The sequence below is a fragment of the Mobula hypostoma genome, chromosome 3 (genome assembly GCF_963921235.1).
Source record: "Mobula hypostoma chromosome 3, sMobHyp1.1, whole genome shotgun sequence".
In the NCBI taxonomy this organism is placed as follows: Eukaryota; Metazoa; Chordata; class Chondrichthyes; order Myliobatiformes; family Myliobatidae; genus Mobula; species Mobula hypostoma.
The window spans coordinates 94,519,614-94,533,044 of NC_086099.1; the positions used below are offsets into that span (position 1 = coordinate 94,519,614).

The 13,431-nt window shown below is 39.8% G+C and overlaps 1 protein-coding gene across 4 annotated transcripts in view; it reads right to left on the reverse strand.

Moving 5' to 3' along the window:
* lin54 (lin-54 DREAM MuvB core complex component) overlaps window positions 1–13,431 on the reverse strand; it is a 95,654-nt gene that overhangs the window by 70,956 nt on the left and 11,267 nt on the right. For all 4 annotated transcript variants that reach the window (XM_063043460.1, XM_063043459.1, XM_063043458.1 and 1 more), the window contains 2 exons: window positions 7,010–7,099; window positions 1,108–1,820 (listed from right to left, as the gene is read on the reverse strand). In XM_063043460.1, the coding sequence (XP_062899530.1) occupies window positions 1,108–1,785 (678 nt within the window). In that variant the 5' untranslated portion in view covers window positions 1,786–1,820; window positions 7,010–7,099. The remainder of the gene's footprint in view (window positions 1–1,107; window positions 1,821–7,009; window positions 7,100–13,431) is intronic.

A 13,431-nucleotide genomic window follows, 5' to 3' on the forward strand; every position in this document is an offset into this window, starting at 1 on the left:
GCCCGTAGAATGACTGCATTTCTTACTTTAAAGGCGAAAAGATGCATCTTACAACATTGGAAAGAGCCTAATGCTCCAACTACCATTTTTTGGTTTTCCCAGACCAAATTATGGTCTGCTTAACCATAAAATTATGCTTAAATTTGGAGAAAATTAAAAGTAATCTTTATGATTCCTCACTTAAATTTGAACAGACCTGGAGATCTTTTATTCAATATTTTCATTTAATGTAATTTTTTTTCTCTTTTGTTCCATATTTATATTCCCTTCTTGCCTTTTTTTTTAAAACTGTTTTTAATGGAGGTCGGGTTTGAGGACGTGATTTTAAGTTCTTTAACTCTACCTGTTTCCAAGTTAGCCCATTGCTTTGCTTTGCTTTTAGTTTAGTTGCACGGTGGGTTTTTTTTTGGGGTCTTTTTTTGGGGGTTTTTTCCTTTATATAAAAATTAGTATACTATTATTTTACCATATTATTTTATGTTTAAATTGCACTGTTTGTATCAATGTTTTCTTCTGTATTAATATCTCCTGTAATTTCTAACAGTGTATTAGTGCCTTTATGGTTTACCCTTTGTATACTTATTCAATAAAAAGATTTAAAAAGAAAGAAAAGACTTCAGTTACGGGTAAAGATTGGATAGGTTGGGCTTGTTCTCCCTGCAGCAAAGGAGACAGAGGAGACACCCAACAGAATGATGTAAGATATTGGGAAGCATACATACTGCAGATAATCTAAAACACTGCTCCCCATGGTAGGGTATCAAAATCAAGAGGGCATATGCTTATGGTGAGAAGGGGTTTTAAAGGGGATCTCAGGGGCAAGATTTTTTGTTTTTAAACAGTGTTGCTGATATCTGGAACATCCTGACAGTGGAGATGATGGAATAAAACACAATTACTATGTTTAAGAGTCATTTAGACAGACACTTAAATAGACAAGGCATAGAAGAGCCCCGATGCAGACAAATGGGATTAGTGCAGATGAGCTAAAAAGGTCTGTTTATACAGAGTTGGCCAAAGTGCCTTTTCAGAACTATTCAACTATGTTATGACAGACAATCGAAAAAATGGTATACTCAACTTCATTAGAAACAAGTCATCCCTTACCTGCAATGTTTTGAATTGATTTTGTGTCGGCTGGATTGATGCATTTAATGAGTTCCCAGGACCCAAAGTATTTGATGTTCCAACTCCAGTCTTTCCATCAAACTTTTCACCAAGAGTGACCATCTTGATTTGTTTCTGCACCTGTGGATCCACACCTTGAAATTGTGATTGGACTTGAAGGTGGGTTGATTGACTTGGTGGCAATGAAAGCACGATGGACTGTCGGGGCTTTCCTAGTGTAGTCACTACAAACTGTTGTCCTACTGTCTCTGATTTAACAGGCTGGCTTGAAGTGGGAAGATCAGAGGGTTCTGATTCTGGATTAAGAACAACCTGATTTTCTGCTTTAGTTCCAGCAGTTGTACTTGGGTTGCTAATGTTACTTGTAGACTGTGATGCACTGTCAGGATTTACTTCCATTTTTTGCAACGAGTCACTTAAAATAAGTGGAGTACTACTATTTGTCAACACAGTAACATGATCTGCAAGGCTTGACAAAACCTGTGAGTTCTTGCCTTCATCTGGATGTACCATTTCCTCCAATTCAGTTTCCATGGCAACTAAATCCTCATGCTCTGATGTTATTGTGACAGCCTCAATACTGTCATCTTCGTCAACAGTTGTGTCCATTATCTCCTCAGGAAGTAGGCTAATCACTTCAGCCGATACCACTTCCATCTTAATATTGTCGATACTTAGCAAGGCCTAGGTAACTGAAACAAAAAAGAACAGTAGAAACCACAGATGCTGCAAATGAAATAATGATGGAAAACTTCTCCCTTCATGCATCCTTGGTGGCACAGGTACAATAAGCATTCAAGAAAAAACACTTGCACTTATGTAATGAAATATAGCCAAAAGCTCAAGTTAAAAATAAAAAAGCTACAAATAGATCGATTAAAAAGGAGGGGCTTAAAGGAAAAGTTCTGATAAAGGGCCTTTGACTGGAAACATTAACTGTCTCTTTCCACTGATACTAAATAACCTACTGAATGCTTCCAGATTTTCAATTTTTGAGTTTCAAAGAAAACCTGACATTAATATAGCACCCTTCATGCCCTTTTCATCAATATCCCATGGTGGAGTAAAACCAATTAAGAATTTGTCATTGTGGTAATGCAGCGAACACAGCAGCTAATTTGCACAGAGGAGGCTGCTGCAAACAGCTAGGCAATTGCAGATACTGAATTTATGCAACATTGAGGTTCCTAAAATAAATTGTGAACCTCAGGCATCTAATTCAGCAGAAACAGTGGTACAGTGTCTGACCCCAAAGCTTGAGACCTACACAGCTGACAGCACAGCCATAAGTGACAAGGAATAGGTCAGAATTTTAGGAATGTAGAAATCTTAAAAAGTGGGACAAGACTGCAGAGTCTTCTGAACACAGAATGTGAACGTTAAACATTATTTGGATTCTAAGTTCAAGGCTGAAGAATAGGACTTGACGAATTATAAGAAAGACATAGAAACTTTAAATACACCTTAACACATTGTTGGATTAAGAAAGTGCCAAGATCGGTGATATTGTGTGGGGAGTCATAGGCTTTTATGTGGGATGGGGTCCCAAAACTTCATTCAAATAGTTATTTCTAGGTTTATTAATTTACTGTTTTTATTTTGTTTCTGGACTCTATTTTCTTTTTCCATAATGCATTGAGACTTAAAAGTTATCCCTGGTCAAATAAGATGAAGCTGGGCACAATCTAATCTAACCTAAAACATGTTTAAACTTTTTCTTAAAAAAAAAAGTGCTTGCATAGTTGAAGAGGACAATATTTAAGGTCTTCAATAAGGTAGGAGGTGCCAACTTTCTGAACTGTTTCTTTCAGATGAAGGTACTGCCAGCAAGCAGTTGTTTAGGGAGTTCCAGGATCTGGATTCAGTAACAATGAAAGAAGTGCTATATATTTCCAAGTCAGGATAGTGTGCAACTTGAAAGAGAACATGTCGGCAGTGGTGTGCCCATGCCCTGTTGCTCTTGCCCCTCATAGCTGGAAGTCAAGCAATTCTGATGCACTTGTAGACACCATATAGCATAGCCAATGCATTCTGGTGGCATAGGGAATGTATTTTTTTAAATGATGGAAATGAGGTTCCAATCAAGCAGGCTGCTTCGATAATGCTGAGCTTCTTGGGACTATGTCCAAACAGGTATGTGGAGAGTACTCCACACGACATGCCTTATACATGGCAGGAAGGCTCTAGATGGCCAAGAGATGAGTGCCTTGCTACAGGATAACCAGCCTTTTACCTGCTCTTGCACACATTATATTTGTGTAGATTCTCCAGTTGAGTTCCATGATAATTCCCAGAGTATTGATGTGTTTTAAGCAACAAAATTGAACATCAAAAGGTACACAAGCAGTGATTGCTTATCCTGCTGAATTTCAAATAGAATTAAATGTTATTTCCTCTTCTGAGGGCACAGCTGAAATTAAAAATATTCTCGGGCAGGGAAGGCGTGAGGAGTCAAGAGATGGTATTGCAAGAGGTTGGCTCTCTGTACATGTCTAACATATTCAATATTCCTGCAAACCCTGTGGATGAGTGTGGGGTACGAAAGGAGAGAGCAAACTGACCACAGCACTGTGGTACAGGAACCTACTCAGGTGGTGGAGTCAAAAAGGAATACGACTACAACAGGGGAAAGATACTGTCAGAGGGATAGAGAAACTTCTGCAGCCAGCTGAAAAGAGACCCAAAGGCTTTGATGCACATGTGATGCAATGGTGAAGGAGATCTCTTACAGCCTAGAGGGAAACTCAGAGCAGTTAGGGGAAGATACAGTTGTCATAGACCACTTGTTGATACCCAAGGAAGAGATTCTACTGAAAGTTTTTGCAGTCAAGCACTGAATTAAGAATCTGAACTATAAAACGATCATTTCTGGATTATTACGCAAGCCACAAGTCAATTGGGTCAATGAGATGATAGGCCTTTGATTCACTGGCGATTGGCATCAGTACTGGGAAAAGGAAGCGTTGTTCCATTTGGACATAAAACCTGCTGGGGCTTTAGGAAATCAAGTAAGTAGGGAGTCAAACAGGACATCAAATGTAATAAAGGACTTGAAGAAAGAGGAATATCCTGGTGAAGGGAACTTTAATATGTTAGTAAGGATTAAAAAAGATCAGGAAAAGTAGAACTAGATCACACCAGAAAGAGACAGAGCAAACTCACAAAATAGCATTGTTAAGATATCTGAAAAGGTGCTGGCTATAAATGCAAATATTTAACTATAATAAGTTGAAAAGTGATAGGTGTAATTACATAATTCTGTGAAGGAGAATTTAAGGAGTGGGTACAGGATGCCTTTTGGATCAGAATGTTGAGCAGCTAGAAACAAAGAGGTTATCCCAGATTGGGAGCAACAAACAACTTTCTGAGGAACTCAGCAGGTTGAGAAACATTTGAAGGAGGAAAGGAATTATTGATGTTTCGGGTAAAACCCTGGAATAAGTAAAACATGTTTAGCTAATACTTTCTCCATTGATATTCACTAGGCAAGAGGACATGGGGGCTAGAGACTTAAGGAAGGAATATCTTGATATTATGGAACACACCTGCATCAGGGCGAAGAAAGTATTGAAATATGGTAGTACATTAGGCTCAACAAATTCCCACTGCCATACAGGATTTATCAAATCCTGTCGAAGGATCTCAGCCAGAAGTATCAACTACCCATTTCCCTCCGTAGGCGCTGCCTGACCTGCCGAGTTCCTCCTGCTCCAGGATGAAAAGGAGAAATGCAAAAGGAGGTATTTTTAGACCTTAGTTAGCCAAGGTGAGGTACCAGAAGAGTGGAGAATAGTTAATGTTGTTCCCTTGTTCAAACGGGGAAGTAGGGATAAGCCTAAAACTGCAGGCCAGTGACTGTAATCACACGGAAATTGTTGGAGGCGATTCCAGGGCACAGGATTTATTTTTACTTAGAAAAGCCAGGATTGATGAGAATGAATCAGCACGAGTTAGTGCAGGATTAATCATGCCTCACAAATCTGAATGAAGTTTCTTTTTTGAGGAAGTATCTATGAAAATTGACAAAGGCAAAGTAGCAGACACAGTTTACAAAGCAAAGCTTTTCATCAGGGTTCTGCAAGATAATATTCAGAATTCCACAGAAAATGAAATAATTTCTGCTGAGTAGAAGGTGGCAATAGGCTCACTATTTTAAAAAAGGCAGAGAGGAAACAGAAAAATATAGTCATAAAGAAAACAGCAAAAATTTTTTATAAAGGATGGACAGTTGGAAAAAGGATTAAATATAATCAATGATTTCTGGAAGGGAAAGTTTTTGACAAGTGTGCAGGAATTTTTTGAGGATGTAATTTCAAAAAAAGATGGAGATAAAACAGTAGATTGATGTATTTTGATTTTCAGAAAGTCACCGATGAAGTCTGATATAATAGATTAGACAGCTTCTATCCAGTTGTTGTACTACTGAACAGGAACAACCACCTGGTATGATAAAAGTGGACTCTTGACTTCACAATCCATTTTGTTATGGTCTTGCACCTTACTTTCTCTGTATCTATAACACCTCATTCTGCATTCTGTTACTGCTTTCCTTTGTAGTACCTCGATGCACTGATAAGACCGGTAAAATTTAATTTACCAATTTACCAACTACACTGCTACAATGAAATGATCTATATGGATGGCATACAAAATAGTTTTCCCACTGTACTTAGGTCTCTGTGATAACAAACCAATTTGGAAAAAAAAGCAGAAAGTCAATGTATTATTTAAATGATGTTAGATTGGAAAGTATTGACATAGAACAGGGGCTCCCGACATTTTTTTATGCCATTGACCCTACCATTAACTGAGGGATCTGTGACATAGAAAGAGCTGGATGTTGTACATCACTCACTGAAAGCAAACATGCACAGTTATAGCAGCAAATCATGTCAGCCTTCATGAAAGAAGATTAATGTACAGACACAAAAGATGGTTTGCTACAACTTCACAGGGCATTAAAACTGCCATCACTGGAGGAGTGAGTATAGTACAGTCTCCTTACCCTGGAAAAGATGTGCTTGATGTGGAGGGAGTGGAAGAGAGGTTCATTAGATTGCAAGACTGCATTTTAAGGAAAGCTTAGGCTGAAAAAGTTTGGATTCACTAAACTTGAAAAGAGTGAGAGGGGATCCAATTGCTGTTGATAAACACAAAATGCTGCAGGAACTCAGCAGACCAGGGCAGCATCTATGGAAAAGAGTAAACAGTCAATGTTGCATGCTGAGACCCTTCTTGCAGTCCTGATGAAGGGTCTCAGCCCAAAATGTCAACGGTTCACTCTTTTCTGGAGACGCTACCTGGCCCGCAGAGTTCCTCCAGCATTTTTGCTGTGTGTTGCCTAGATTTCCAGCATCTGCAGATTTTCTCATGCTGTTTATAAAATTTTGACAGCTAGATTGATGAACCTATGAAGATCATTTCCCCTGGATGGGCCATCTGGAATAAAAACATAGGTCGCAGAGCTAAAGATCTAAGACTCAGATGAGAAATTTGTAGACACTAGTGAGTCTATGGAATTCCTTATCATACAGAGGACAAGTTATTGAATACAATCAAGGAGACAATGTTTGAAAGCAGAGGCAGCAAAGGCTATGGTGTAAGAATATAGCATCAAAGTAGATGACGTTAGACCCACTCCTGTTTCTTTTTTCTTACACCAGATAAATCTGAATCTGTGGAAGGACTATGAGACAAAAAGGGCAAATAAGCAAAAGCTGATGAAGTAGGGCAAGTGATTAATGCACTTGAACATTACATCTTACTCATGAATTTTAACTTTACCTAAATACATAAAGTTGCATATGGAATTATATCCTTTTAACAGTTTGGGAACTTAACCAGAAAGTTGGTCTTATTAAAAAGTTGTTTAGTAACTTACTCTGCTCCAAAGTATCTTTTGTGCTTACATGTTGATATTATCCAATCTTTCCACAATGACATTTCTTCTGTAGACAACAATTATTGGGATCTGTAACAAATTCACAATGAAATGTAGAGTTATTAATATCTATTAACAGTTTCACTTTATGGTGCAAATTCTAAATATTAATAATCAAATAGAATTTATGCAGATATTCTTTTCCATTTTCATTTTGAAAACTCAAGCCAAGGTTTCTATTTGAAATTGGACCAGTTGAATTGAAATTGAGTTGTTGAAACCAAATGTTCAACTACCCTATGGTACCACAACAGACACTGCAGGCCTGGGGCTTATCCTGCTCATTAACAACAAAATTATCAAAGCCATAAATTATGAAAAATGTGAACACTAATCAGTTAAATAAAGTTGTTCTACACTTCAGGATGAATATAGAGTTCAGATGGCATACACCAACATCCAGAGGTCACAAGATCCTTGTGCATCTATTGAGCACAACCCGTAAATCAGATTGAACCATGGTGTTCCACTCGGTGGCCATAAATCCCTTACTCCTTCAAAACTACAAACTGAAACATTTGCCTATTCAATGCATCTGTATCTACCCCAAATTTAAATTCTAAATGACAGAAAAATGCCCTGTGGCCTATTACATCAATACTCATTAAGCACCCATTTACTCTATTCACAATTCCAACAATTAGCCTGTAGTCTTCTGTGACTTGGTAGAAAAAAGTGTGGGAAGTTGGGCAAATTTTAACTCTAAGAAAAACAACCTTGTCAAAAAGTTGTTACTCTTGCAAAGGAATGAACAAGACTTGGGCCAATTAAGCCTTGCCTAGCATAAGAATAACAAGAGGTAATTATGTAGTGTGGTGGTTCGCACAACACTTTACAGTACAGGCAAGCAGGGTTCAATTTCCATCTCTATCTATAAGGAGTTTGCACGTTCTCCCCAGGACCACCTGGGTTTCCTCCCACAGTCCAAAGACATATAGTTGGTAGGTTATTTGGTCATTGTAAATTGTTCTCATGATTAAATCAGGATTGCTGGGCCTATTCTGCGCTGTATCTCAATAAATAGTAGCTAGGAATTAAATGCAATTTCAGTTCATATACTGATCTCATGGATAACTTAAAACTTGCAGGAGAAAGGTGGCTAGATTGATAATGCCCTTCAAGAAAATATATAACAAGGCACCACAGTAGCATAGTGGTTGGTGCAACACTATTTACAGATCAGGGTGTTGGAGTTCAGAATTCAATTCCAATGTCCTCTGTAAGGAGACCACATACTCCCCATGGAATGCATGTGTTTCCTACCGCAGTCCAAAGATGTACCAGTTAGTAGGTTAATTGGTCAAATTGGTTTAAGAGGTGGAAGGCTCCCCCTGCTGCTAAATTATCCCATAACTAGGTTAGAGTTTAAATCAGGGGTTGTCAGGGATTGCTGGGCAGTACAGTTGGAAGGGCCATGCCTACTCTGTGCTTCATCTCCAAATAAATAAAAATCCATCTATCTTTGTTTTCAGCCTCAATAGCTCTCTAGGATACACAATTCCAAAGATTCACAAGCCTCTGCATTAAGAAACTTCTCTGTTAATACTGTCCTGAATGGCTCTTAAAGCATTTTCAGATTGTGACTCTAGTTCTCGATACTTCAGCCAAAATGTATATTGATCTATTACAAGGATTTCTTTCCTTCTGCAGGGAAACCAGACTTGTATGTGATTTATACCCATGCTTCAACAAGGACCCTGTATAGACACAGACATAGAATAGTACAGCACAGTACAGGCCCTTCAGCCCACATCGTTGTGCTGACCCTCAAACACTGCCTCCCATACAACCCCCCACCTTAAATTCCTCCATATACCCGTCTAGTAGTCTCTTATATTTCACTAGTGTATCTGCCTCCACCACTGACTCAGGCAGTGCATTCCGCACACCAAACACTCTGAGTAAAAAACCTTCCTCTAATATCCCCCTTGAACTTCCCACCATGTCCCCTTGTATTGAACAGTGGTGCCCTGGGGAAGAGGTGCTGGCTATCCACTCTATCTATTCCTCTTAACATCTTGTATACCTCTATCAGGTCTCCTCTCATCCTCCTTCTCTCCAAAGAGTAAAGCCCCAGCTCCCTTAATCTCCGATCATAATCCATATTCTCTAAACCAGGCAGCATCCTGGTAAATCTCCTCTGTACCCTTTCCAATGCTTCCATATCCTTCCTATAGTGAGGTGACCAGAACTGGACACAGTAATCCAAGTGTGGCCTAACCAGAGTTTTATAGAGCTGCATAACCCAAAATACCTTTACTCTTATACTCAAAGCCTCTTGCAATAAATTCCAGCATATGCAATTGCTTGCTGATCCGACAAGTTAACTTTGAGTTCCTGTACAAGAACACCCAGCTTCTTCTGAAGATGACCAACTTTAAATCTTGGACTATTTGTTCCCCCCCCCCATTTAAAAAAAGGATGGCCTTTTGGAAACTATGTTCTATCTGCCACCTCTTGCCATTCCTTTAAATGTCTACATTCTCTCAACGCTTCTCCAAATTTTCTTCTCTACCATTAAACTGGGATCTATTACAGCAAAAGAAAACATGCTGTTGGAGGAAATTAGCAGGTTCCATGGAGGCAAAGGAACAGTCAACATTTGATGTTGAGACCCTGCATCAGGGCTGAGAGTGTAGAGGGGAGATTGCCAGCATAGAGAGACAAGGGCTGGGGTGAAGCAGGGGTTGGCAAGCAAAGTGCAACCAGATAAACAGGGGGATGATCGGCAGATGGAGTCAGAAGTCGGAGGGATGGAGTTAGGTGATAGGTAGAGACAATCAGGTTGGGGAAGGGGACATAGAGATATTGTTAGGAAAGTGATGTTTCCAAAAAATGCAAGAGGCTGCAGATGTTGAAATTTGATGAGGAAGATGACAAAAGGAACCAGATGAGGGAGAGATCGACAGTAATGGCCCCACCCCCTGTATCTCTATACTGGCAATCTCCCCTCTACACTGATGCAGGGTCTCTACCTGAAATATCAACTATCTCTTTGCTTCCATGGATGCTGCTTGACCTGCTAAATTCCTCCAAGTTTTGCTGTAATAGATCCCAAATTGATGGCAATAATGGTTGGAAAGAAAATTTAGAGGAGCATGTTAAAGGTAGGGATCCATGACAAAAAAAATAAACAAACAGATTGATGTAGAGTGTGGGTGATGGAAGCGTGGAACCAAATGGGGGAAAGTCAGAGGAAAGAGCACATAGACTGCAGGTTACCTGAAACTGGAAAACTCAATATTCATATCATTGGGTTGTACACTACCGAGGTGCTGTTCTTCTAGTTTACAGTTGGCAGTGGAGAAGGTAGAGATGTCCGTGTGGGAAAGGAAGAAGTGAAATGGCGTGCAACTGGGAGGTCAGAATGGCCATTACATATAGAGCGAAGGTTTTCCACAAAATGGCCACCTAGTCTATGCTCCATAGAAGAGGCCACATCAAGAGCACCCAATGCAGTGGATAAGTTTCATGAGAATCCTTCTTCGACCTTTTTGTTTTCCCGGTGGGGGGGGGGGGGAGAGATTGTTGTTTGCTGCCACTTATGCGTGGGAGTGGGGAGCTGGGGGGGGGACTTTAGGGTTCTCATGTTTAACTGTCATTCATTCTTTGGGGCATTTCTCTGCTTTCGTGGATGTTTGCAAAGAAAAAGCATTTCAGGATGTATATTGTATACATTTCTGACATTAAGTTTGACCTTTGAACCTTGAGCTGGTCAGCTGTTTAAGTCCCTGGATAGTGGTGAGGGAGGTAATGCTGGGACATGTGTTACACCTCCTACAGTCAAAGTGCCCTGTGACAGAGGGGGAGTGGATGGATCAGGATGAGCAATACAGGGATTCACAGGAACAGTGAAAGGAGAGAGAAATGTATGACGGATGCTGGCGAATGGCTCCATTTCCAAATCACTGACAGAAATTGTGAAAACTAGAGCTCCAACACTGATTCTTATAGCTTCATACTAATCAGTCTACCTGGTCAAAAATTATCCATTATTCCTTCTCTCTGTAAACCGGTTCTCGGTTCTCACCATTACATGAACTCTGAAATATTGTTTAATAATTTAAGGCACCTTATTGTGGAGATTGTGAAATTTCCAACATACTCACTACCTATTCTGCTAGGTAGAACATTTCACTCAAGATTTGTTGGACATTTCCTTTCCATAAATTCATGCCAACTTGCCCAACTCCTTCTGTTATCAACCTAATATCCCTTTATGACTATCATGCGAGATGCCAGCCTTTTTCCTCTCTAATGATGATAAGCTAACTGATCTGAAGTTCCCATTTCTCCCCTCCTCTTTGCTTAAAAAATGGGGTTACATTTGCCATCAACTCCTGTCTGGGAAACTTTTGGAATCTATAGAATTTTGGATTATGACATCCAATGCTACTTCCTCCACTGCAACCAGTTTCAAAACCTTGGAATTTAATCAGATTTCAGTTTTATTAGCTTCTGGATACTTTTTGTTTAAAACAATTTCTTCAGCATCTCATTCCCTTTAGACCGTAGTTCATCACAGATTGTATTTTGTTGGTCTTCAAAGGAGAATACAAATTGTAATTTAATTTCTCTATTTCCTTGTTTTTTTTTTCTATTTCAATCGGTGAGGATTGCACATTAACTTCTATTAATCTATTCCTTTTCACATCTCTATATAAAAAAAACTTTTTTTTAATTAACTGATCAATATCTTCATTTTCCTTTGCTAGAGTCTAAATTTTCCCAACCTGCAGGCAAACTGCACTTCTGGTAACATTATAAGCCTTTTAATCTGATCAAATACCTTTTTGAACTTGTTAGCCATGCCTAATCTACTTCTCATTAGGATTTAATGCCTATATATTTCTGGTAAACCACGTTACTATTAATTCACAAGCGAATCAGTCATGTCCAGATAGGCCCTATGCTGCAGTTGGCGTCACTGATAAGCAAAGAAAATGGCTGCCAGTGGAAGAACTGTACACAGGTCTAAACTGTCCAAAGGCAATTAATGATCTCAGGGCAGTGGAAGATCTGTATAATATTTTCTGCACTTTATAAGAGCAACCAAATGTCAACTGTTGTGAAGATAGCAAACATTGTTTATCATCTATTGCCCCCAATATGCAAATTATCAGCGCATTTGCCTCACAACAAACAAGATTTGCCACATGATCAACAGTTCTCTGACCTTACAATATTTCTATACACCCATGACTGCGTGAACAAATTCAGCTCTAGCTCCATTTATAAGTTTACAGATGACACCACAATAGTGGGCCAGATCTCAATGAGGAGACCGCACAAGGAAGGAGATAAAGAGCCTAGTGGCATGGTGACAAGATAATATTTCCCTCAAAACGAAGGAGCAGATCATTGACTTCAGCAAGTGGGGTGGAGTCCAATGCTCCTGCTGTATCAATGATGCCAAGACAGATGATTGAGATTCAAAGTCCTATCCACAACATTTTGCCCTGCTCCGGCCAAGTGGAACTACAACCAAGGACACCAAAGCCTTTACTTTCTCAGAAAGCTAAGGAAGTTTGGCATCTTAACAATTTTTTTGCAGATGCATAATAGAAAGCATCGCATCCAGATGCAAAGCTTGTTATGGCAACTGCTCTGCCCGAGACTTGAGGAAAATGTAGAGCTGTGAACAGACTGCAGACTATCGACACTTCCCTTTGCCTCAGGAATGCAGCCAATGTAATGAAGGAACATTCCCACCCAATCATCCTCAATTCTCCACTTTCCCACAGGACTAAAGACACAACAGCTTGAGAGCACACACCATCAGACTCAAGGCCAGCTTCCAGTCCACCGAGCCAGCACCACAATTCACTGTGATCATGGCTGATCATCCACAATCAGTACCCCATTCCTGCCTTCTCTCCATATCCCTTCACTCTGCTATCATTAACAGCTCTATCTAACTCTTTCTTGAAAGCATCCAGAGAATTGGCCTCCACTGCCTTCTGAGGCAGAGCATTCCACAGATCCACAACTCTCTGGGTGAAAAAGTTTTTCCTCAACTCCATTCTAAATGGCCTACCCCTTATTCTCAAATTATGGCCTTTGGTTCTGGACTCCCCCAACATCGGGAACATGTTTCCTGACTCGAACGTGTCCAAACCCTTCATAATCCTATATGTTTCAATCAGATCCACTGTCATCCTTCTAAATTCCAGAGTATACAATCCCAGTCGCTCCAATCTTTCAACATATAACAGTCCTGCCATCCCCGGAATTAACCTCGTGAACCTCCGCTGCACTCTCTCAATACCTAGAATGTCCTTCCTCAATGAGGTTTATAAGCACTGTGAAATGAACTCACTCCAACCTTGGGTTGGGGCCCTGGAATAAGGTTTATAAACACT